Source organism: Balaenoptera borealis, assembly GCF_965194805.1.
Source record: "Balaenoptera borealis genome assembly, chromosome: 7".
NCBI classification, from domain to species: Eukaryota; Metazoa; Chordata; class Mammalia; order Artiodactyla; family Balaenopteridae; genus Balaenoptera; species Balaenoptera borealis.
In genome coordinates, this window is record NC_138864.1 from 88,313,377 (window position 1) to 88,339,809 (window position 26,433).

A 26,433-nucleotide genomic window follows, 5' to 3' on the forward strand; every position below is an offset into this window, starting at 1 on the left:
ATATACCCCCATAATTGCTGCTTTAAACAACTTCCTTCCCAGAACATCTAACTGGCTGGTTTGCATTACAAGAAGGGATGAACGTTTGCTTTTTACTGATTAATGAGGAGGCCATCGCCTCTGACAAAGCCCAGAAGTGAATTTCATCTGGCCTAAAAGGAAGAGGAGCCTTGGTAAGAGGTGAAAGGTCAGAACTGAAAGCCAGATAAAGAATTTTGGCTGGACTATTAAGCTGGAATCACAGCTCCTGTATTGTGTCAGATAACTTTCTAATTTCCAGTATTCTCTGAGAGTGGAAATTTTTTTTTCTCTTGCACATTAGTTAATCATTCTTGCCCTATCCCAGAAAAATGAAACAAGTAACTAAGTTCTGAAGACGGTGGCAATGGCAGTTGAAAGCAGCAGTAGTAAGCCTCACTGGGCACAAATGACACTCTGCCTGTTCCTAAGAGTTGGGTGAGGGGCTGGAGGGGTCAAGAGCAGAGCTGGTCTCATTTCCTTTGGTAGTGCTCCCGGAGAGATCATTAATACCGAGAACTGTGTGAAAATACCATTCTTCTTGGCTGAAAATATGTGATCAAATGTAAAGCTGAGCTTTAGAAATATTCACTTCATGGTGGCTCGACACGCTTGGGATGGAAACATTAGACAGTGGGAGAGGAGGGGATGAGGATGAATGGCGACTTCGTCCAGGTTAGGAGGGGCTAAAGAAAGCGTTAAGAGAGAGCCAGAGAGGAAGGCCCTGGAGGAGAAGCATTGATCCGGGTCTGCAGTAGAGCTGTGGGGTGGAGTTTCACACTGGGGCCTGGACTCTGCAGGGAGCGGGTCAGTTGAAAATGAGAGGAAGAATTACTCTGAGGCCAGGCTTTGTGTGAAATATCAGAAACCAAACCACTGGGCTGCAGCATTACTTTGAGATGCATCAATAACAAACAAACAAACAAAAATGATGGATTGGTGGACGGTTAGGACAAATGTGTGAGAAAGCAAATATGGGAAAATGCTAATGGTTGTGGAATGTGGGTGGTAGGTGTGTGGGGGTGTGTTCACTGCACAGTTCTCTAAACTCTCTGGAAGGTTTGAAAAAAAAAGTCATAGTTAAAATATTGGGGAAAAAAAGAGCAACTAGATGGCAAAACCTAAACTTGTGACATTTACACAGAAAACAGGTAACATGGAATCCCACAGGAATCCCCAAATACAAAAAGGTGGGGAACCAAACCCCCGCAAACCCTTAATTATTGACCTGACAGCTGGCCAGCATGCGTTGAAAAAAATGTGTGTGTGTGTGTGTGTGTGTGTGTGTGTGTGTGTGTTGCCTCCATTCCCACAGGATTTGATACACATAGAGAAACACCTACAAATGCAAAAGATGAAAATGTTGGAAGGAAGCCTAGTGAGTGGCAAGGGAAGATAGGGAACTGAGACAGGATCACCCCTGGAGACACACCCTACATGGTTCTGAACGAGTTGCCACAGGAAGACCACAGGAAAGTGAAGTGCAGAGGGGAACAGGGTCAGCTACAGTCCTCACCTTTTGCCAGGTGAGGTCATTCAGGAGGGGGACACAGCCCCCACTGTAGATACAAAAGTGCATTTGGGGCTTCCCTGGTGGTGCAGTGGTTGAGAATCTGCCTGCCAATGCAGGGGACACGGGTTCAAGCCCTGGTCTGGGAAGATCCCACATGCCGCGGAGCAACTAGGCCCGTGAGCCACAACTACTGAGCCTGCGCGTCTGGAGCTTGTGCTCCGCAACAAGAGAGGCCGCGATAGTGAGGCTCGCGCACCGCGATGAAGAGTGGCCCTCGCTCACCGCAACTAGAGAAAGCCCTCGCACAGAAACGAAGACCCAACACAGCCAAAAATAAATAAATTAAAAAAAAATAAAATAAAGGAATTCCTTTTTTAAAAAAAAAAGTGCATTTGATCGGGTTGTTTCTTATACCTCCCCCCAGTGAAAGCCAAGGAATACTGTAACCAAAAAGGGTTCAGGAAAAGCAGTTGGGGGAGGGTGGTGAAAGTATTCCTTCCTGCAGGAAAAATTATCTTCAGATGATATTTGCAGCGTTTTCTGATTGTATTAGCCAGATGTCTCCTTGTGTAAACATGTGTTGAAAAAAATTGAGGGGGAAGGCTCAAGTTCCAAGAAGTCCCCAATTCACTTGGATTAGAGAGGTGAATGGTACCAACTTGAAAGCCCCCTTGGTTTAGGGACGTCTGGACCTATGTCATCATAACCACTTGGATTAAGAATGATCAATAAGAAAAGAACCTCATCCAAGGTCTAAGGCTTCATCTCTTACCAGCTGGATGTGACACTGGGGAGGAAGTTTGGAATGGAATCAGGAGGTACCCCAGCCAGAACCCTGAGCCCGGCTTTGAATGACCACTTTGCTTTTGCTTAGTGCGAGTAAAGATTTTGTTTTGTTCATTGCTCTATCTCTGGTGGCCAGAACCATGCCTGGCACACAGTGAGTGCTCAGTAAATATTTGTGGAATGAATAAAAAGCAGTGAGTCCTTTTAAATCGTACAGACCAGGGTTCAGTTCCCTCAGTTCCTAGCTCTTGTGTGGACCTTGCACAAGCCACAAAATCACTCTGAAGCTGTAAAATAGGAGTTGAAATCCATGCCTCTTCAGTTGAGAATAAAATGTCCCAAAGCCAGGAGTAAGAAAAACTAATTTTGTAGCATCCAAATTCCTGAGTGCTCTTTAGCTTTGGGATCTGCAGTTTGTTACTGCTGTGTCGGGGAGGAAGAACTTTGAGGTGTGAGTGAAATAACCTAATAAGGCCTTAGCAGAGCACCCGACACCTGGAGAACACTGGGTTAACAGCGTCCTCTCTCTCCCCTTCATTGGTTCTGTCCACATTCCTGTCTGTTCCTGTGTCTTTTCTTCCCAATTTCCCAGGACTAAAACCACCCAGTCTACTGTAGTTTCCTCTCCTGCAGTTAAACCATGCTGTTAACTTCCTAATGGGCTTTCCTGTGGGGCCTCAGACCTTAGATTAGGCTAAATGTTTTAGCCTTTTAAAAAGTGGCATGAAATAGGCAGTTTGCTGCTGAAAAAGAACACTGCGGATGGGAAAAGCCTTTCCCAGTCTCCACCAGGAGCCACCCTCCCATCCCCTGTCCGGCTGTCTGGCATTGGGTCTGATCATCTTCAGCTGTTTTTCAGTTCAAGTCAAGGCTTCCTCGCCTCTGGCAATTCCAGTGGTTTGTGCTTGGGGAGATTTCCAGAGGGCGCTGTCCTGATCCCACGCAGAGGGGCTTCCTGAAAGCAGAGGATCTGGGATGCCTGCCAGGTAACTCAGGAGCCTGGAGGCCTGCAGCCCCGAAGGTTGCGGAGCCGGACCTGCCTCAGGGAGACAGATTCCCTCTGGGAAACTTTTCCTCACACGGAGGGTGCAGAGCCCTGCAGTTTGAGGAGGAGCCAGTCTTTCCATCTGTTGAACAAGCCAGTTGCTAAAAACAGAGGACCAGACATCATCCTACCCTGCAGAGACACTGCCTCTGGAAGCATCTGGTTGTTCTGAAACCGTCTTCCTGTTCATCAGAAAGACACAGGCTCCACCCTGGGTCCAGGTGCCACGTGGCTTGCAGTTCCTCCTGATTCCTTCCTGATACACCCATGATGACACAGAAAAGTAGCAACAGGCTGCCAAAAACCAAGAAGGATTGACAAATGCCAGGATCTTGAAAGCATCAGCTGATGGCGGTGAGAAGACAGGGCTGGACCGCGGGGCTCTGTCCAGGATGTAGCTCATGCTGTGAAGGTTCATGGAGAGGAGCCACACCCCACACCCCTGAGAAAAGTCAGAAGGTAGTATAGTTTATACCTTCTCTATTGTTTAGTTCCTGACTCTTGTACTTGAAGCAAATTCCAGCTGATTGGCCTCTTTTTTTTTTTTTTTTTCTACTCTCAGCTACAGGCCTCAGAGGTGGGCTTTTGTAAATCCATCGCTCTCTCTGTCTCTCTTCCCCCCGCCCCACCCCGTATCCATGTAGAGAAAGAAAACATGGGAATAAAATCAGATGGGAAATAGGGGAAACTGGCATGATTTCAGTGCACCCCAGTAAGTCTACTCCCCCAAAGCAAAGTGCTGTAACGAGGCTGCTCTGGGAGCTGTGCATGCTGGAAAATAGAGCACTTCCTGTCTGGAGTTGATTCAGTCTCTGAGGAGGAGATGAACTTTGCTAGAGCAAGGGTTCTGAATCCCTGGCAGCTGTGCCTTTGCCCTGTCCCCTCCCATAGTGGGTACAAGAAGGAGATACATCCTTTATGAACATGGACAGAAAATGGAACCACTGCCAATCTACTCATAACGTCTGTTGAAATTTCATCATTGGTCTGGACAAACTTTTTCCTTATTCAAGGATGAATAAAGACAAAGAAAGACTGCGTGGAAAAGTCCTGCAAGACAAGGTAAAGGCAGTAGCTTCTAAAGACCCAGAAGCAGTGTCTACTTTTAGAAAATCACCTACAACAGGCTCCAGAAGAGAATTTTGGGGAAATGTGTGGCCTCCTCAGTATACTACAAAAAGACATGGCCTCCCTGGAACAGGAACAGAAAAACGTAAGGAAAAGATGGGTTGATATGAAAAGGCAACAGAAAGAAAAAAAAGATATGGATTAAATGAAGAAAGGTTTTGAGGAAATAAAATCCAGCAGCAGAGCTCAAATCCAAATTAGCAGGAGTATAGAAGAGTATTAATGCGTGGGAAGATGAATAATGCCCCCGCCCACAAAGATATCCGTATCCTAATCTCTGGAGTCTGTGAACACTACTTTACATGGCAAAAAACGACTTTGCAGATGTGATTAAGTTGAGGACCTTGAGAGATGGAGAGGTTATCCTGGATTATCCACATAGACCCTAAATGCAATCACGAGTGTTCTTGTGAGAGATAGGCAGAGGGAAATTTGATGATGAAAGAGAAGGCAGTGTGACCACAGAGGCAGAGATTGGAACGATGTGACCACAAGCCAAGGAATGCTGGCAGCCACCAGAAGCTGGAAGAGGCAGAGAATGGATTCTCCTCTAGAGCCTCCAGAAGGAGTACGGCTGTTCTGATAACTTCATTTTGGCCCAGTGATACTGATTTTAGACTTCAGGCCTCCAGAACTGTGAGAGAATAAATTTCTGTGGTGGGAAGTCACCGAGTTTGTGATAATTTGCTAGAGCAGTCACAGAATACTAATACAAATGCTATGGAAAATCAAACCAGTGATGTGGGTTCAGGAAAAAGAAACTTGAGAAACTATTCTGGAAAATACAAGAAAGAGAACAAGAGACAAGGTTTAGATGTGGAAGATGGAACTGACAGCCCACATTCAGCTTATCGGTGTTGGTGATTATTGGGATCAGTGCCCAGGCATCAGATACTTCCCTGAGCTGACGAGAGACTGTGTATAAATGTGAAGAGCTCACTAACCATATTCTAAACAAACTCAGGGGAAAGAGGCCCACATCGGGGTATACCCGGGGGAAAATACAGAATAACAAGGATAAAGGGGAGAAAGAAAAACATTTCACAAGTGCCCAAACAGAGAAAAGAATAATAAAAATCAAGCTGACTTTAGATCTGTTCTCTATAACAAAGAGTCTGTGTCTACTGAACCTGTCAGATTAGGCCACAAGGGAGGTTTTGTTTGTTTGTTTGTTTTTAAGTTCAGATATATTCATGCCTATCTGGGTTGGGAATCTGAAACATTAAAAGTTCTTTTGATTATCAAGTAAGTTTGCAAACCATCTATAAAGTTTTGGGGATTATGTTGTAACCCAACTACTTTATACTTGACTGAGATGTCTTCTGTGTATGAAGCCCATCAGAAGGACATTCTCAGACATGCAAGGGCTTGGGAAAATAAGCGTGTTCCTTTCTTTAAAATGTAAAGATATGTTGCAGAAGCCTAAGTGGTAAAGCGGAATAGAGCTCAAGAATAGGTAGCATAGGCGCTGTAATCAGTAAACCTAGAGAGCAGTTTAAATTATTATTATTATAAGTCTGGTGATCAAACAAATACAAGTGTCAGAAATTGTTCTTAAAATAAGCTATAGAATGGAAAGACAACTGTATGCCTGTGTTCTGGGTCTACACCCTGGAGTGTTGTTAACAGAGATCAAAAAGGGAAGAGGAGGTAAAGGTTTGTTACGTTGCTTGTCTGAAATAGTGTTGGTAACAAAAAAAGTTATTTCCTTTATTATTCTAATCTTCAGAGAAGTGTTAATGGCTAAAGAAAGACTCTGAATAGTATTGGTACCAATATCTGCCATTTTTGGAGGTTTACTCTGAGCTAACCAACATGCTAAAAACTTTACCTTCATCATCTCTACTCAAGGCCCCAGGTGTAGATGCCAGATCCTTTCCCTCCCACCCACTGTTCTTAAGGTTCCTTAAGATCCTGCACCAGTAGGTGGTACAGCTTGAACCCCAGGCCGACCGACTCCAGAGCTCTTCCCTATCCCCTAATATGAAAAACTTACAGGTAAACACTGGGAGATCCAAAAACAAGTTCTGGAACTACCCAAACACTGGGCAATAGAAAAGGAAAACACATCATAAAGTAGACCAAAAAAATGTATCAATAGTTTGTTTGTTTGTTTGTTTGTTTTTGGCTGTGTTGGGTCTTCGCTGCTGTGCACAGGCTTTCTCTAGGTGTGGCGAGCGGGGGCTACTCTTCGTTGCGGTGCGCGGGCTTCTCATTGCAGTGGCTTCTCTTGTTGTGGAGCACGGGCTCTAGGCGCGCAGGCTTCAGTAGTTGTGGCACATGGGCTTCAGTAGTTGTGGCTCGCAGGCTCTAGAGCGCAGGCTTAGTAGTTGTGGCGCCCGGGCTTAGTTGCTCTGCAGAATGTGGGATCTTCCTGGACCAGGGCTCGAACCCATGTCCCCTGCATTGGCAAGCAGACTCTCAACCACTGTGCCACCAGGGCAGTCCCTGAATAGATTTTTAAAAGCAGGAAAGGTACAGGGTACTTTCTCTAACCACAGTGGACTTAGAATTATAGAAAATACAAAATTATAAAATTTAAAACCCAAATACTTAGAGAAAAGCACAATCCAAATACTGTGGAGTCCAGTAAGAGACCAAATCTGCAACTGCAGACTAGATGGAAAGTAACAAGAAGGCTAAATAAGGAAATTTGAAACAAGGACAAATACTTACCTGGAGAAAAATTCATGGCTTTATATATAAGAAATCATTTAAATAAATGAATATGCAACTTAAGAAGGCAAGCAGAGAGACTAACGAAAACAATGGGAAGTTGGAGAAAGGAATTAATGAAGATAAATGTTGACCTTAATTAATTAGAAAAAAATGGTAGGCTTGATAAATCCTGTTGCTGATTTTCTCAGAAGACCAACAAAGTAGACTGATTTCTCACAAATCTAATTTTTTAAATGAGAAAAAATACCTACACACATTAATGAGGAAGGGGGCACGACCACAGAAGCAGAAGTTGTTTTTAAGTTAAAAATGATTACTAGTACAATTCTGTGCTCCAAATTAGAAAATCTGAATGGATTGGACAATCTTCTAAGAAATTTCTAAGAAATGGAAATAACTGTAATTGATTCAAGCAGTTGAAAACCTGAGTAGAACAAAAACCACGGGACTGTCATCAGAGAAGTTTCCTGCCCACTGTTTTGCAGACTAGCTCTTGCAAACCTGCCAAGAAGAGTTACCCAAGCTAAATTCTATGTAGACTGTTGTGGTGCTAATGTAATAATTCAGCACTTGGCTTTGGAGAGGAACAATGAGATGCAAGCATGTTTGGCAGTGATGGGATGAAACGCTGTAGAGGACGCATGTGAGAAGAGCCCTGCCTTCCCTGGGAGCCGGTCCTTTCTTCCCAGGTGTGCGCCCACCTGCATCCAGAGTCTGATGCCCCGCTATGTTTTCCCACCCCTGAGCCAGTGGTGGAAGACAAGAAAGCATTAGAGGAAATGAGTCTGAACCTAACACCCATGGCATCTTCTAAAATTTGGTGATCAAAAGAGAGAAGTCTTCCTTACTTTGCTCAGGGGAAGGTAATGTGGAGCCTTCCTTGAGAAAGAGACGTGTTCAGACAACTGGACTGACACGGTTGCTGAATTTGAATTTTGTGAAATTTCATAAATCCCCCCACCCAGGGGCACGTGCGTAGAGGGTGGCCATTGCCGGTGGCCACTGGACCCGCCTTCAATTCTACCTTCTCTCCATTCTCTCCTCTTGGCCGCCCTCTCCCTTGTTGGAAGGCTGCCTGTCCCACTCCCGCAGTTTTATCCTGTTGTCGCTGACTCTAGTCTTCTGCTGAAGGTGCACGTGGAAACCCTGCTCCCTTCACTGGCCTGGCTGCCAGGCCTGGGGACAGTTTGGGCTGATGCACTGGGCACAGAGCTTGTGTCCCCAAGAATTTCACACTCCTTCCCCTTTTATCCTTCAGAAGAGGTTGTGGAAATATTGTATTGCAAAACAAAATCACCCCGGCATCGTTTAGGACTTTCTTGACCTTTACTTTTCCCCAAATCATTGCAAATGGTGATTATGCTCTTGGAGAAAAGCTGGATCCTCTGATGATACCGTTTGGGGAGGGGGAGGGGAGGGAAAGGGGAGGGGAGGGGAGGAGGGGTGGTGGGAGCGAGAGAGAAGGAGGAAGAGGAGGGAAGAAGCCTTGAGAGGCGTCGTTGTCTGCACTTTAATAATTCCACGCACTTGATAAGATGAGGACCTCTCGGCTTTGCCTCCTGCCCCTGGGCATCGTGCTGGGGGACTTGCCACCCTACCTCTTCTGCCTCGAGTTTAATCTCATTATTTCCCCTTCTCCGCCTCTCATCCGTCCGCTCCTCACCCACTGAAACCTGGCTTCTCTCCACCACTTCCTGAAACTTCTCTCTCCCGGAACACCAGCCCCAACTTCCCTGGCGTTCCTCAGAATCAGAGCCATTGCCCCCCTGCCCCCGCCCGACTTCTTGCCTCGCCCGCTCCCCGTGGCTCCTGGGCCACGTGCTCTGGGTTTTCCCTCCACCTTCCTGGCGGTTCCTTCTCTGTTTCCCTGACAGGCCCTGTTCCTCTGCCTGCCTCTTTAGAGAGTAAATCTTTTCTTTTTTAAATAAATTTATTTATTTTTGGCTGCCTTGGGTCTTCGTTGCTGCGCGCGGGCTTTCTCTAGTTGCGGCGAGCGGGGGCTACTCTTCTTTGTGGTGCGCGGGCTTCTCATTGCAGTGGCTTCTCTTGTTGAGGAGCATGGGCTCTAGGTGCATGGGTTTCAGTAGTTGTGGCACGTGGGCTCAGTAGTTGTGGCGCACGGGCTTCGTTGCTCCGCGGCATGTGGGATCTTCCCAGACCAGGGCTCGAACCCGTGTCCCCTGTACTGGCAGGCAGATTCTTAACCACTGTGCCACCAGGGAAGTCCTCTGCCTGCCTCTTAAGTGGCAATGGCCCTTGGTCTTCTGTTCCTCTGCACAGTCTCCTGGGCTCTGGATGTGGACGTCAGGAACACCGTCCTTGTGCTCCTGGTGTCCACACCCAGAGCCCAGAACTTGCTGAGGGACAGCCAGCTGCTGTTCACACCCCACTGAGAGATCCCACAGGCCCCAAAGTCAGTGTGTCCAAGACATAACTCTCCATCAGCAACCCAAGTAGATGGTCCCTTCAGCCCCCAGTTTCACAGGCTGGGAGCTACGAGGATATTTCCCTCACATCCCCCTTATCTGTTTCTTCATCAGGTCCTGCCAGCTGCCGATCTGTCTGGAATTAGCTCAGTGCCTTTTCCCTGCACCAGCCTCCATCATCTCTTCCCGGGACCCATCTCAGGTCTTGCTGCCTCCAGTCTTCTCCCCCATGCCTCCCCACCCCCATCCCTTCTCCACATCAGAGCCATTTTTATACCTTTACTGGGCATCTTCTGTGTCCCGGGCCCTCTACCACACCACAGCCCTATATCATCGGTGGCCACTCCTTGCCCCCAAAGTACAGACCAAACTCCTTAATATGTCTTAACAAACCCTCTAAGAGGCCTGGCCCTGCTTGCTTCTGCAGAATAATCTTTCAGCACCTGCACCACGCCCCAGGCACCCTGTGTTCCCTGGTCAGCGTGCAGTCCCTGCGGGGGCCGTGCCTGACCTCCCACCTCGTTCCTTTGCTCATGCTATTCCTGCCACCCCACCTCTCTGCCTTGTAAGCCCGTAGGTGTCAGCTTAGCAGTCACTTCCCAGGAAGCCTCCCAGCTTTATTATGCTCTTGCAAAGGGCCTCAAAGCACCCCGCGTTTGCCTCTAGAGAGAGCTCCTCACGTGGCTGGTGTATTACTTACCTGGTTCCTCCCTTACACTCAGAAGTCCGAAAGCAGAGGCTGCGTTGTATCATTGTATCGTTGTACATCATTGTATCCTCAGCGTCCAATAGTGCCTGGTACGTAATACATATCCCTTAAATATCTTATCTGTGCAGTGAATGCGTGGCTCCACTGTGTCGCACCCTTTCTGCATTTATTGACATCTGCTGTATCTCATGCGCTATACTATAATAAATGCAGTGGAAACTCAAAGTGCCAGAATCCTCAGAGAAAGGGAGCGGCAGCGAATTCTTGATTCTGGTGCCCTGTAGCTCATAAGCTGTTCTGGAAGCATGAGTTTCTGTGTAGTTGGGAGTTTACCCTTTAAGTGCTTTTGCTGCACCCAGAGAGTTACATTTTAGCCGTCTTTTCAGGGGTCACTGAGGATCATTCAGTCTGCAGCTCTAAGCCACCCCCAGGCGGCAGGGGTGCCCTCCGTCTTCGGTCTCTTTCACTTTGCTGCTTTTCTTCCCTGCTGTCAGTGTCTGCCTGGCACCTTCCCCATCACCACTTCAAACCCCGTTACAGACCTCACTGTGCCAGCCACTATCCAGCTGAATAAGACATCTGCCCTCAAGCGCCTCACCTCCTTGTAGCTTACTTAGCAAACATTAATTGCATGCATTCTAGGTCCTTCTAAGTGTTGCCCGTCTTGACTTCAGAACTTGGCCTTGAAATGGCCAATTTTCTAAATAAATCACGGCTGTCAGCTGCTTTTGTGTGATTTGCCTCTCTTCTCAAAGTCAAGTGCGAAAAAGAAATTGCAGCTCCCATCTGATGGGAGCCCTGCTGTTTTCAGAGGATGCTGACCAAGCACCAGGCCACCCGAGAGACATGCCCTGTTTCGCTCAGCTCTGCTGGTCCACGTTGGAACCCAGGAGAGTCTCAGAGAGACATACCTCCCTGGGCTTGTGCCCTAGGAACATCCTAGCCCCTGTGAGCCCTTTGAGGGCAGGGACCATATTGCATTCATCTTTGTTTTCCTGGTGCCTGGTGCCAGTATATATTTGTGGAATTAGCAGAAGGACAGAAAGAGGGAAGGAAGGAGGGAGAAATGGAGAAAGGAAGGGAGGAAAAGGGGAGCAGAGTCGAAACTGAGAGATGAGATTCCCTTCCAGGGTAAGAAGTTAGAGGTGTCGAATGGAGGATTTGGTAAACGGGCCCATTACATCTTCGTGTGTGTGAAATTTCCTCCCAGGGAGTATCTGATGCTCTAGAAGAATCTGATACCATCAGTACTGAAATAAATACTCCAGACTTGAAGAGTTTCCAATAAGGTAAGAACTGACAGTAGGATAGCTATATAACAGGAAACATCTCGAATACTCTTAAAGATTATAGCTCTAAGTAGGAAAAAACACAACTTCCTGAAGAAATCCAATGTTATGAGCAGCTGTTGCGGTAACTTCTGATTAACATGTATTGTTTCCATTTTGAAACTCAAACCATCTAGATTTGAGTGTCCTATCCTCTTTTCTCCATCTTTTCCATCTCTTCTCCTTTGTGTTGCTGGGTTTTAGTAGTGTGAAAAAGTTTCTGTTTTTTTTCTGCCCCTACCCAATACATGAATCCTATTTGGTATTGGTTTTAGAGCAGAAGTTAAATTGGTTTAATCTCACATGTCAACTTCAGTAGATCGGTTGTGGTTCACTGGAGAGTTCAGAAAGATTCTGAAGCTGTATCTAAGTTAAAAGGGGGTGAGTTCCGTGGAAAGAGGTGAAGAGGGTTGGAGAGTGTACATGCCAAGTATTTGCCATTCCCGTTCAAGAGGAAAGTAAACTGGTGAGAGCAGGGACTAACATCCTTCAGGTTTTGACTAAGAAGTGTCAACTGAAGTTGTTTTAATTTCGTCTTCATTCAAAGCCTCAAACTGTCAGTTTTCAGATCATGTTGTACAGTGGTTTGAATGTAGTATCTTTGTGAATAGGGAGAAGAAGAGAGTTGAGTGTATTAACAGTGTATAAACCTTTTCTCTAACCTGTCGATATCTGATACCTGATCCTGAACTGGACTTCATGACCATAGAGAAGGGCAGGAATGAGGGACTATTTTAAAAATTCCTCCAGTAAAAATATTTTCCAGTGGTTATTTCAGAAGTAGTTTAAGCTTCTGAAACTTGGTCTACAACTGGAGTCTCCTTAGCCTATAACTTGCTGTCCAAATTGATAACCTGGAATCTAGAGGTGTGCATTGGGAATCAGAGTGCACTGAGAAGTAGCCAATAGCTTTGACCTGCCACCAGACACCTCCTGGCAGACATTTCTACAAATGCACGTAGCACCATTCACCCTGGGGAAAACACACACAGTCATCTCATTGGAGGCCTTCCTTTTCAGGTGGAGAAACTGAGGCTTGGCCAGTGATTTTAGCTGTCCACACTGATAGCGACTTGGCCTCTAAGCCCCTGGGCCCTGCCTGGCGGCCAGTAAATATTCCTGACTGTCCTTCCTCTGTCAGTTATAGACACTGCACATGTAGTGAGAAGACCCTTGAGCTCCCAGCGTCAAAGAGCTTCCAGTGCTGGTTGGGAGGAAACAGACAAAAGCACCCTAACAAATGTTTTAAGGTACCAGTAAGTGCACTGAAAAAAAAAAACAACAACAAAAACGAACCTGGTGACATGGGATGCTGCTTGGAAGAGACAGCATTTGCACTTAGACTGAAACGATGCAATGGGATGCAGTCGGTGTTGTCAAGATCTTGGGGAAGACTGTTCCAAGCCAGAGAAACAACAAAAGCAAACCCGTCCAAGAGACAAAGGAAAGTCAGTGATTGGAGCAGAGGGAATGCCCAGGGTCCTGTCCATTAGCCCTGATGCCTGCTAAATTGTTGTTGGTAGTGGTGGTGGTTTCTTGTAGGCCTTGAAAACCTTTATTGCGCTTGCTGAAGTTGCTTTAAAGTAAACCTTTGCATTTGGTTGGACAGTGCTTGCTTAGTTGTGCAGAGAGATTATGAAGAATTCTGTAGATGGAGGTGAACCTTATCACGGGCATAACCCCTTTTGATGGAGGTGTGTGGTACAGGCGGGGCCCATTTCTGCTCCAGAGAACCTGTGCAGGTTGGTGGGGACGCAGTGACCAGTGACCACAGGCAGATTAGCTGGGTGGGGAAGGAGCACGATAACACCATCGACAGCTGACCCACCCCCTAAACAGTCTCGCTGAGCTCCCGCTTCCTCCTGCGTGCTGGCCTGTCCAGCCTTGGCCGCCTGCTCACTGCGTCCACAAACACTTCAAAAGCAACGTGTCACAAAAGGGAAAATACCTCCCCTGTAAAACCTGCTTCCACGTTGAATTCCCTCACTTCAGCTGCTGGCTGCAGTCTGGACTCTGGCCCCTAAACTGGAAACTGATGAGCTGTGTACACTAGAGCCCTTTCTCTCCCCTTGGTGCCTTTGCCCCCGCTGTCTCCCTGCGGGTCACCTTTCCCCCCAGCCCCCTCCCCTGGCAAGGCTAACCCGGTCCCTCCTGCAGGAAGCCACCTCTGACCTTGGCCGGGCTGGCTCCCCTCTGTGCCCCAGACAGTCCACGCGGCACCCTACTGGTCCTCTTCTGCTCTGACTGTGGCCTCCGAGAGGCTGTGAGCTCCTCGTGGGCAGGGAGCAGGTCATAGTCATCAGGTGCCCTCGACTACCTGCACACAGTAGGGCTCAATCCATGTACGGTAACAAATGAGCAGCTGAGTAGGCCCTCTTCATAAGGAGTGATTTTAGCTATTTGTTTGTTCTCATCAAAGGGACATCAAGGGAAGATTAATGCTGAACATGGGCAACTATTTTCTTCTTTACATTCCTCTGAATTTATTCAGGTTGCTTACATAAGCAACTATCAATTATTTTTAGAAATTTTTGTGGTGAAATGTACGTAACATAAAATTTACTATTTCAACCATTAGTAAGTATACAATTCAGTGACATTAAGTACATTCACATTGTTGTGCCACCATCACCACCATCTACAGAATATTTTCCCAAACAGAAACTCTGTACCCGTTAAATAATAACTCCCCATTCCTCCCTCCCACAGCCCCTGACAGCCACTATTCTACTATCTGTCTCTTTGTGTTTGACTAGTCTAGGGACTTCATATAAGTGGAGTCAATATAATATTTGTCCTTCTGTGTCTGGCTTATTTCATTTAGCATAATGCCTTCAAGTTTCCTCTGTGTCGTAGCATGTGCCAGAAGTTCCTTCTTTTTAAGGCTGAATAATATTTCATCATATATAAAATGTGTACCATATTTTGTTTATCCATTCATCCACAGATGGACATTTAAGTTGTTTTCACCTTTTGGCTGTTGTGAACAATGCTGCCATGAACATGGGTGTACAAATATCTGCTTGAGTCCCTGTTTTCAACTCTTCTGGGTATATGCCCGGAAGTAGAATTGCTGGATCACATGGTAAAATCACTTTTACAACTTAGAAACATTTTTAATAGTTCTGAAATGGTCATTTCAGTTCAAACCAAAGGTTACCTTGAGGTGGGAGGTGATGCAGAAATGCAGGCTAAAGTTTCAGACTTTTGTTCCTGTGACTTGTCTGATGCTTGGTGATATAAAATGTTTTGTTTTCAAGTGTGGTTTTAATTTTTTCTTACAGCATCAAGCTGCTAGCTGTGCAAGAACTACTTGACAGAGAGGCCCTGGAAAAGGTAAATATTTTGTTCCTCTTACCCCAGATTTACAAACTTAGAGCAGAGTGCCACACACAGGAAAAACTCAACTCCCTGTCACCAGAGACAGCACTTATAGCAGAGTTGGTCTGTTATTTTGTGTTCTTAACAGTCAGTGAACCTTGCAAAATTTTAATCAAAACGCCCCACATTGCTCATAGGCCATTAACACTTGCAAACTCTTCCTTGCTTGGCTCTTTCAGAGTTGAGTGAAAGCAGAGGCTCGCCCTGCTGTGGGCCAAGCTCTGGAGCAGGCTTTCTGGGCCTGGAAATACCGCACACTGGACGCCGCCCACATGCCAGATGCTGTGCTTCCTTCCATCTCTGCTTGTGTGTGTTCTTTTCTGGACTTATGGATGGTAGAATTGAGGCAGCGAGGTTAGGGAACTTGCCAGAGGAAAATTACCTAAGCAGCAGAGTAAGGATTTGAGCCCCGTAGTTTCATTTCCAAAACCAATGCTTTTTCTGTTTAATAGGCTAGTTCATGAGTTTGAGCCCCTGTGGGGACTACTTCTGAGGACTGGGAAACTCCCTCCCACCTAAGCCCTGGAAGGAGCTATCCAGTGTGTCTCGGTTTTCTACGTTCAAGTCAAGTACTCAGCTAGGGATCTTTTGCCAGTTATGGGTTCAAGTTCTGTGTGGTGGGCTCCAAAAAGCAGGCTGGGCAGGTGCCGAGGAGGCCCAAGTGCCACCCCACGGGCCTCCCAACTCATACCAAGCTGCTCCCCTGGGTGGCTCAGGACTCTTCCGCAGTATGTGGCTATGGGTGTTAATTCGAATCTATAAGGTTAACGTAGAAGAAAATGGTTAGAGAGATAAGTACCCAAACAATATTATCTTATTTATAGAATTTAAAATGTTTGGATTAGTGGTCCATCTGCTGGTTGGCACTAAAGCAAATAAAGTCTTTAAGCACCAAGCAGTGGGGGGCGGGGGGGGAGGTGTCTGAGCTCTGGCTCTGAATTTAACGTCCCTCCAGCCTCATTGGCAACACAGGTAGAACAAGGGTGGGGCTGCCTGCCTGACCTCAGAGAGGTGACATGAGAACCAAATGAGTCGGTGCAGTGGATGGGCTTTCTAAATGCCAAAGCACTCCACTCATATTAATTCTTAATTACTCATTGTGATTCTTTAATCCAACCATGAAAACATACTAAGTCCAGGTTATTATATATGAAGATTCTTGGTATGTTTTTGAAACTTTTAAAAAGTTACTCCTCCAAAACCAATTCTCTTCTCAGTGTTCACTACAGGTAATTGTTTTACTCCTCAATTCTCATCCACCCTGACCAGTTGAAGAACCACAAGGAAAGATCTTCATAGACCGTAGAGCTTTGCTACTCAAAGTGTGGTCTGCAGACCAGTAGCATTGTAAGCTTGTTAGAAACGCAGAATCTCAGGCCCTACCCAGACCTCCTGATTCAGTTTGCATTCTCACAAGACCCCAGGTGATTCTTGTGCACCAAAGTCCAAGAAGTCCTCCTAAGGAGTAACACTTACTATCACCATCACTGGTCCATCTTCACAGAGAACCTCTGAGGTGTCAGCTTTTTGCTTTTGTGGCCAATCAAGCTCCTTTTTTTCACACCAAAAGTGAAGTAAACACCATAAGTCTATTTGTAGAACCCAGTTTTTTTGTTTTCTTGGATTTTTTTTGTTTTTTCCATTCTTTTTTTTTTTTTAATTGAAGTATAGTTGACTTACACTGTTGTGTTAGTTTCAGGTGTACAGCAAAATGATTCAGATATATATATATATATATATACCTATTCTTTTTCAGACTTTTCCATTATAGGTTATACAAGACATTGAATATAGTTCCCTGTGCTATATAGTAGGTCCTTGTTGATTATCTATTTTATATATAGTAGTGTGTATCTGTTAATCCCAAACTCCTAATTTATCCATCCCCCCTCTTCCACTTTGGTAACCATATGTCTGTGAGTCTGTTTCTGTTTTTTGGGGGTTTGTTGTTGTTGTTGTTGTTGTTTTTTAATTAATTAATTTATTTATTTTTGACTGTGTTGGGTCCTTGTTTCTGTGTGAGGGCTTTCTCCAGTTGCGGCGAGTGGGGGCCACTCTTCATCGCGGTGCGCGGGCCTCTCACCGTCGCGGCCTCTCCCGTTGTGGAGCACAGGCTCCAGACGTGCAGGTTCAGTAGTTGTGGCTCACGGGCTTAGTTGCTCCGCGGCATGTGGGATCTTCCCAGACCAGGGCTCGAACCCGTGTCCCCTGCATTGGCAGGCAGATTCTTAACCACTGTGCCACCAGGGAAGCCCTGTTTCTGTTTTATAAATAAGTTAATTTGTATCATTTTTTAGATTCCACATATAAGTGATACCGTATGATATTTGGTAAGAACCCAGATTTTATCTTTAGTTTGTCTGCTTCTTCCTTTCATTAAGAAAATAGTCTCATTTAATTTAATAGGTAGAGCCAGCAAGAATGACCTCAGTTAAACACACATCCTGCAAACCTCACACCTCTTTAACTGTCTTTGCAGCCGGGCTTCAAATGGCACCGTGCTTTTGGGTTTTGCAATTACTGAACTCCTGAGGTCCCACCATGGTAGGACTGGTCACTTCTAGACAGATGGTCTTTCTCTTATAAGAAGGAAGCTATTCTGAAGGGGTCATTTCCCTCACAGCTACTTGTAGGTTAAACCTGACCAGTAAAATATTTAAATTATGTAAAACATAATATAAAAGGCTAAAAAGCAGCAGCAGTGTTTTGGAGTCTCCTAGACAATAAGACTTTTAGTGCTTTTTCTCCCTAATATTAGACATTGTTATTATGATCTTAGCGTTTTAATTAAAAATTACCAGCCATTTGCCTGACTTGTACTTTCCTTGGCTTTAGGTAGAGAGCCTGTCCATTTTTGGAAGTGCCAAGGCTTTCTCAGTTTCTGCAGTGCACAGAGTCTGTTGTAGAAGAGCCAGGGTCCCCTCCCAACCTCGCCTCTGCTTGGCTGTTGGACCTGGCAGAGGGCCTTTCTCAGAGGCCTGGGCCCCTTTCGTTACCCATAAAACTGCTTTCTATTCCTTCTGTGGTGTCTTCGTCTAAAAGTCTTTAAAAAGTCTTGGGTTTCACAATTGATCCTTGATCACACTGTGAAGAGGGGAAGATTCTCCTTTTCATGCTCTGGTTTCTAAATTTTTCTCTGCTCCTCGCTCCAGTGATCCGTACTGGTTTGGGGACTTCTGTGTTTCACCTGCAGGGAGAGGAGAATGGTGAACACCTGCCCAGTGAACCCCATACATAGATCAGTAGAGTCCCAGTTTTTACCTCTTCAAATGCTCTTTGTTTTAATTCAGGTGCCATTGATTGGGGTGGAGACTGGGGACACCTGGGAGGTCAAGTCTGAATTTCTCTCCTCCACCAACACCACATAAAGCCATTTCCCAGACAAGTGACAGTGATTTGTCATTTATTTAAAAAATGTTATAAACCATACAATTAATAATTGCTTCTTTTTCTAAAAATCTGTTAGAACCTTGAGAAGATGGCTTATTATGCATAAATGTCAGGATATGTGACATTTCCTTGAAAAAGTGTTTTGGATTTGATGTGCTTTTTTTTTTTTTTAATTTTATTTATTTATTTATGGCTGTGTTGGGTCTTCGTTTCTGTGCAAGGGCTTTCTCTAGTTGTGGCAAGTGGGGGCCACTCTTCATCACGGTGCACGGGCCTCTCACTATCGCGGCCTCTCTTGTTGCGGAGCACAGGCTCCAGACGCGCAGGTTCAGTAGTTGTGGCGCACGGGCTTAGTTGCTCTGCGGCATGTGGGATCTTCCCAGACCAGGGCTCGAACCCGTGTCCCCTGCATTGTCAGGCAGATTCTCAACCACTGCGCCACCAGGGAAGCCCTTGATGTGATTTTTTGATCAGATATCCGTTAGACACCAAGAGCAAAGGTTTGCTCTGAGACAGATGCATGCCATCCTACTCTCTCTGTTCTCTGTGCTTTAAGAGCAGGATGCTTTTGTTTTTCTGAACTTAAGTCACATAGGCTTGTTTCCCAGGCTTTATAAACAGACCCCATCTAATGCCTTTAAACACGGCATTGCATGAAAGGAAATAAAAATATTGCTACAGCTTGATTTAGTAAGATCATTTTTCAATGACCCTTTCAAACAGCTTCCTGCAAAGCTGCAAACAATAGTTTGGCCGTTCCCTCCAGCTGGAGGTCACCCTCTCCCTGGAAGGGCCAGAGGGCAGAGCACCGACTGACCCCACCCGAGACCCAAGCCTGCCTGAAGAGCTGCTTGTGTGAGCCGGGCCTCCTAGAGGCTCAGGACGCCCAACTCATGGCCATCGCCCGTCCTACCCCTACCTCCGCCCACACCCCATTTGCAAAATTGTCTAGGACAAAATGCCTGCAGGTCTTCATGCCTGCTGCTGCTAGATATTTTTCCTAGAATCTCAGCTTTGAAGTCCCACTCTTAGTCTAGTTTTCCTACAGGTGGAGCAGATGATCTCTAAGACCTCTTGGTGTTTTCACGTGAGATAAAGCATGTACATTTCACCAGCGAGCCTGAGACTAGAAAAATTGAACTTGACATTTGCACACGGTGGCTAGTCAGGGACTCTTCCAGCTGAACCCTAGTGGTGGGCAACATTGGAATTAGAAGTTAGTAGCTTCCTGAGGATTTTTCAGAAGGAAATAGGAGGTAAATAATTGTCACAAAGAAGTGCATGAATAACCTAAGGATGCCAAGTGCTTGTATCTGTAACTGGTGGTGGTATGTTCTAAACATACACACATGCACATACATAAGCTCTAGCTCTGTTATTACACACCTTTGGAGTGTTTTTCACTGTGATTTGGACTTTATGTTAATTTAGTTTGTGCAACAATTGAGTGCTTCTGCTGTCCTAAATTGCACTACATACCAAGGGAGGTAAAGTTATAAAAATACATTTGGGGCTTCCCTGGTGGCACGGTGGTTAAGAAATCGCCTGCCAATGCAGGGGACACGGGTTTGATCCCTGGTCTGGGAAGATCCCACATGCCGCGGAGCAACTAAGCCCGTGCGCCACAACTACTTAACCTGCGCTCTAGAGCCCGCGAGCCACAACTACTGAGCCCATGTGCCACAACTACTGAAGCCTGCGTGCCTAGAGCCTGTGCTCCGCAACAAGGGAAGCCACTGCAATGAGAAGACCACACGCCACAACGAAGAGTAGCCCCCGCTCGCTGCAACTAAAGAAAGCCCGTGCGCAGCAACGAAGACCCAATGCAGCAAAAAATAAATAAATAAAATTATTTTTTTAAAAAAATACATTTGAATGGCATATGTGGAATACCAGAATGTCAGAGCTCAGGGAATCCAATTCTGTCATTTGTCATTTTGCAGACAGGACACAGAGACCAGAGGTGTTGAAGTGTCCTCCTCGTCCAGGGCCCATAACAGTTGTGTTGGTAGTCTACCGTCAACCCTGGTGGACTCAGCTCCGTTCCAGGGCTGCCTTCAGTACAGCTGCTGCCTGTCTTCCATGGTCTCATTTATCCTGGGTGTCAGCTTTAGCAGACTTTGCTGGTGCTTCTGTCGCTGCACATTTCAGGGCTGGGAGCAGATGCAGAGTGTTGGTCCCTGGCCCAGGTGATGGAGAACTGAAACCCAGGTCTTCCAATCCTTGTGGCGAAACAGACACAGGCTTGTGGTGTTTGTCTCCAGGAGCTCCCCTTGGCCCAGCAGGGGAGACAGAGAACGTGGGCTGGGGGTTAGAGGAGGAGGGCAGTCAGAGGTTCAGGGCTCGGGATGCGGACACTGTCGGGGAGCATATGAGAGCAGAGGACCTCTCAGAGGTGTGAGGCCGGCAGAGGGTCCGGGGGCCTGGGAAGGAAGGTGATGAGAAACGTGCAGGAGGGTAGAGAACATGCAGCAGACTCGCCCTTCGTAGGCTCTGTGTCAAAATGAATTGCTTCAAGAATCTTAACATAAAATACACCTTTTACAAAACAGTACTCTGTTTTGATTTTAAAATATCAGAAGGAGATTCTTCAGCTCCCTGGGTTTATTTTTCTCCCAGGCCTAGTCCTTCACATAGAGCTTAATTTGAATGCCATCTTGAGTGGTCAGTATTCATGTATCTGTTAGATTTTTTTTTTTAAGTGGATTGAGCCAGATCCATGTTTAATCATGATTAAATTCATTGTAGTCATGTTCCTGGCTAAATCCCTTCCAGCAGGCAGCTTGCTACCTTCCTTGAAGGGCTAGTGAGCAGAAATGGGGGCCCCTGTGGAGCTCAGGCTCCCCCTGTTCGCTGTGTGGAGTCTGGCTGAGGCCCGCAGGGGCCCCCACAGCCAGCCGCTCACCAGCTCCGCTTTGCAAACTGCACACTTGGGCCCTGACCCCGTTCTGGAAAGGGCTCTCGGCTGGGCTACACCACAAGCACCTCAGCTGTCAGAAAATGGAGCATCTTGGTGAATTATGGGCCAGGCTTCACAGTTCATTTTCAAAAAGGGAAAAAGATGCATTTTCTCCTATTCTTTTAAAACCATCACAAGATACCATGTATATTGAGGGGCTCCTGGTACCTTTCTCTGATTACGAAAAGCTTTTATTTGAAGTGAGCAAAAAGTAGAGTCTCAAAATAGGACTTTTAAATTCCTTTTAGCTTTGTTAGCTATCAAGGATCAGCAAATTAAACAATGAGGGATCATTTAAAATGTACTATTACATTGGCAAAGGTTTTTAAACAACGATATGTAATGTTGAAGTTGTGATAACACCAGTGTCCCCATTCATTGGGGAGGGTAGTGACAAGACACTATCCTTTTGAAGCTCTGGGGTGGTGTATTTCATTAGCCTTTGAGGTGCCCCTACCCTGTGACCAAGGTGGATTCCTAGGAGTGTATTTAAGGAATGATCCATAAATATGTGGAAAAGGCATTTGACAGCATGCTTTATAATTATGAATCATTGCAGGCCGTTCACTGCTCAGTAGGAAGGGTGGGCTTAAACAGTCTGTGGTGGGTCTGCCCCATGGTCTGGTATGTGCCCATTAAAAATGATAATCATTTAGCCTTGTAGAAATTCGATATAATGTTTACAAAAAGGAGGATAAGCAGTTGTACCTGCTGTAATTACAACTATGTAAAAATATATGTATTCATTCTTTCAACCAGTATTTATTAAGTACTTGTGTCAGGCTTTGTACTAGGCTGGGAGACACATACAGCTGTGACCAAGATGATTATCTTTCCTACCCTCATGTAGCTCACATAGTTGGTGAGGAAAATGTTAACAAGTACACAAATACTTATTTAAATACAATAGGGATAAGCAATGCCCCCCAAAACACCAAAACAAAATCAGGTCATGGTTGGGGGCACCTAATGTTCTCATAGCATCCAAGGAAATATGAAACAAACAAAACATAATTAGGTAATTCTTTTTTCCTTTTAAATTTCCTTTATCATTCATTTAATATTCCTGGAATCAACTTTTGAAGATCCCGTAAGACCTCCAGCTATGGCTGGAGGAGCCAGGGGGAAGGAACAAGGTGGATGGCAGGGAATCTGGAGGATGGGGCTGTGCACCAAGACAGAAGTGCCCTCTGAGTGCCCGGGAGTCTTGCACAGGAGGGTCTTCCTACATCAGGGCAAATGATGATGGGCCCTCCAGTCAAATCTGGTGATAGCTAGTTTTTAAACATCAAGTTTTATTAATATGCCGATGCATCCATTCATTTACTCATTGTCTGTGGCTGCTGTCACATTACAATGTCAGCGTTAAGTAGTTGTGACAGAAAAGGTATAACCCACAAAACCCTGAATATTTATTATTTGGACCTTTGCCGAAAGTTTGCCAACTCCTGTTCTAGATCAGTGGTGCTTGGCTGCTGACCTCTGAAGTATCACGTGACAGCTGTATGACCCCATCCAGGAAAATGCACCTATGAACCTATACATGCAGTTGAATTTACATATTCTTGAAGCTTCCCCATGGAGGCCCTCAGGGTCATACTTCTGGGCCCTGGTGTTGGTAGGACTCATTTCTCTACCCCAGAAATGCTGAAATATCTTCTCTCATTACAAAATGGTAGCCTAGTGAGGAAATGTTTCTCAGAGTGGGACGGCTCACCCTTCCCAGGGAGGCATAGTGCCCAGGGTCTGTGGGGAGGGTCCTTCATGTGGTAAGAGGCCAGTCAGATTTTAGATGAGACTGCATCCCATTGGCACAGAAAGAGCATCCCTTTGGTTACCTTTTCGTGATTTATGGTTTGATCCCATATTGGTTATTCTAAGGAGATTATCTGGTTCATAGAGTACCTGTGATCCCATTCTTCACCTCTTTCTGTCTAGCATCATTTTCTTCACTGATAACTTGAGACATATTTAGGTCTCCTGAAATCTGAAATGTGTTCCTACTGTCCTACTTTCCTCTTCGCTACTGTCCTATTTCTCTTTTTTCATGTCCTCATAGTTATCTTGAATGTAAATTCCCACCCTACACAACCAACCTTCATCTCCTCTCAGCTGTCCTTAACCCTTAGGAGCCTAGCCCCTGTCCCAGTTAATCTAATAAACCATAGCTTACCCTAGCCAACTTCTAACCCAAAGCATTTTTATTGAAAATATTTTTTGCTTTCTATCAAAAAGTATTATGAAATAATTTTATGTAGAACTTAAAATTTGTATATGCAATTATCCATTTTCTTGTAATTTCTGGGTACCTATTTCTGTTTTTATACTGCATCCATAATGATTTTATGTTAAAAAAACATTAAAAAAAATTTTGAACCCATTTAGATACAAATAGGAGTGGGAAAAGGAAAGAAATCATTCCTAGAGCTTGTCTTATCTAGGTGAGCTATACCACTGGGGGAGTCTGAATCAACTGCTGTCTTCTACCTGTGATGGTTGTCCTTGGGGACACTCTCCTTGATGGTTCCATTACTTTGTCTTCATACTCTAAAGCTTCATTACTTCTTAGTCTGGACTTATAGAGGAAAAGAAGAGAAATCTTATAATAGCCATATGGATTGCAAACTCAGGCAGAGGCCAAAGCAAGACCTATAACAAAAGCAGAAACATCATTTCATTCAGGTTAGAAAGTCAAGGGGGCCTTGAAAAATCACCCCTCTCCATCTTTTGCTAAGAATCATTTTATCATCAACTAGAGAGAATTTTGCTGGTATCTTCTGGTGACTCATAAATGGTGGGCTGGTTTGTGAACTTGTCTAACCTATGATTTAAACATAATGTGTTCATGTTAATATTTTTCTTGTGCTGACTCTCCCCTTGAGACACCCTCTTTCCTCTTTGAGAGGGCATCTGGAGGTTCTACTTCTTGGTAATGCCAGAGTAGCTTGTATCAGAATAACCTTTCCTCAAATAACAATTATAAACTCTGGATAAAGTGCAAACAACTATTTGAAGGCACTTAAGAGAAACCAAAAACCGGAGAGATGTCAGCCCTCAAAAGAAGGAACTAGCACTGGGTGAGTTCCACATCTATATGGCTTTTCCCCTGATGGCATTCCCCAGTCTGTGTGGGCAGCTGGAGCTCAGGCAGGTTTGGGGGATGTCATGAGTCTTCTCTCTCTTTTTTTCTTGGTCAGTCTATCTAAAGGTTTCTCATTTTTGTGTTGAGCTTTTCAAAGAACTTTTAGTTTCATTGATTTTTCTCTATTGTTTTTTATTCCCTATTTTATTCACTTCTGCTCTAATCTTTACTGTTTCTTTCCTTCTCCTTGGTTTCTGGGTTGTTTTGGGTCTCCTTGCTTTTTCCAGTGTCTTAAACTGGAAGGTTAAGTTATTGATTTGAGATCTTTCTTCTTTATTAGGAATCTACAGCTATAAATTTCTCTCTAAGCATTGCTTTAGATGACTCCCATAAGTTTTGGTATGTTGCATCTTCATTTTCATTCATCTCACAGTTTTTGTTTTAGATTTCCCTTGTGATTTCTTCTTTGACCCATTGTTTATTTGCAAGTGTGTTGTTTAATTTCCATTTATTTATGAATTTCCCACCAATTTTTTTGTTGTTGATTTCTAATTTCATTCCATTACATTGTCATCAGAGAAGATACTTTACTTGACTTCAGTCCTTTTAAATGTACTTAGGCTTATTTTGTGGTCTACCATGTGGTCTATTCTGGAGACTATTTCATGTGACTTGAGAAGAATGTGTGTTTTGCTGTTGTTGGGGTGAGTGTTTTGTGAATGTCTGTAGATCTATTTGGTTTATGTGGTGGTTTAAGCCTTTCAGTTCCTGTTGATCAGTTTAGTTCTATCCATTATTGAAAATGGGGTATTGAAGTCTCCGGCTATTGTTGAATTGTCTGTTCCTTCCTTCAGTTCTGACAGTTTTTGTTTTATGTATTTTGGGGCTCTGTTATTAGGTGCATATATATTTATAATGGTTATGTCTTTCTGATTGATTGACTCTTTTATTATTATAAAATCTCTTGTCATCTCTAGTAACAGTTTTTGTTTTGAAGACTATTTTTGTGATACTAGTATAGCCATTCCAGCTTCCTTATGATTGCTGTTTGTATGATGTAACTTTTTCAGTCTTTTTACTTTCAACCTACATGTATCTTTGAATCTTAAATTTATCTCCTCTACACAGCCTGTAGTTGGATATTGTGTTTTACTCAGTTTGACAGTCTCTGCCTTTTGATTGGGTTGTTTAATCCATTCACATTTAATGTTATTATTGATATAGTTGAGTTTACATCTGCCATTTTACTTTTTGTTTTCTATGCCTTATGTCTGTTTTGTTCCTCCTTTTCTCTTTCACTGCTTTCTTTTACACTAACTGAATATTTTCTGAAGTAGCATTTTAATTTCCTTAATGATATTTTTCGCTATGCTTTTTGAGTTATATTCTTAGTGGTTGCTCCAGAGTTTACCATGTACATCTTAATTTATCAGATTTATACTAACTTAATTCCAATGAGATGTAGTAACATTACTCCTATGTAGCTCTATTCCCTCTTCCCTCTTTTTGTGCTATTGTTACACATATTACATCTAACTATGCTACAGACCCAACTATATATTCTTATGATCATTACTTTATATACTTTTATGTCTTTTAAAGAAAATGAGAGAAGGAAGGAGAACAAGTATATTTTAGAGAGTTAACTCCATTAACCTTCTTATTTACCATTTCTGATTTTCTTCATATGTTCCTGTGGATTCCACTTGCCATTTGGCATCATTTTCTTATTTTAGCTCATCTTTACTCCTACCCAGCTCCTTTGTGCTGGTCAGCTATATTATATTTCTATATGTTATAGACCCAACAATACAACTGTATACATGTATTAATATTCACACAATATGAATAAAGGAGAAGAAATATGTATTCATACTGTCTTTTATAATTATATAATTACCTTTACTGGTTCTTTTCATTTTTTTCATGAGGATTTGAGTTGGTCTGGGGTCACTTGCTTTCAGCCTGAAGAACTTTCTTTGGTATTTC

At 44.4% G+C, this 26,433-nt stretch overlaps 1 protein-coding gene across 1 annotated transcript in view; it reads left to right on the top strand.

The window, feature by feature from the left end:
• The window catches only part of EEPD1 (endonuclease/exonuclease/phosphatase family domain containing 1), a 115,832-nt gene that overhangs the window by 59,958 nt on the left and 29,441 nt on the right, over positions 1 to 26,433 (top strand). The window contains exon 3 of the mRNA XM_082399527.1: positions 14,917 to 14,968. Coding sequence (XP_082255653.1) covers positions 14,917 to 14,968 — 52 coding nt within the window. The remainder of the gene's footprint in view (positions 1 to 14,916; positions 14,969 to 26,433) is intronic.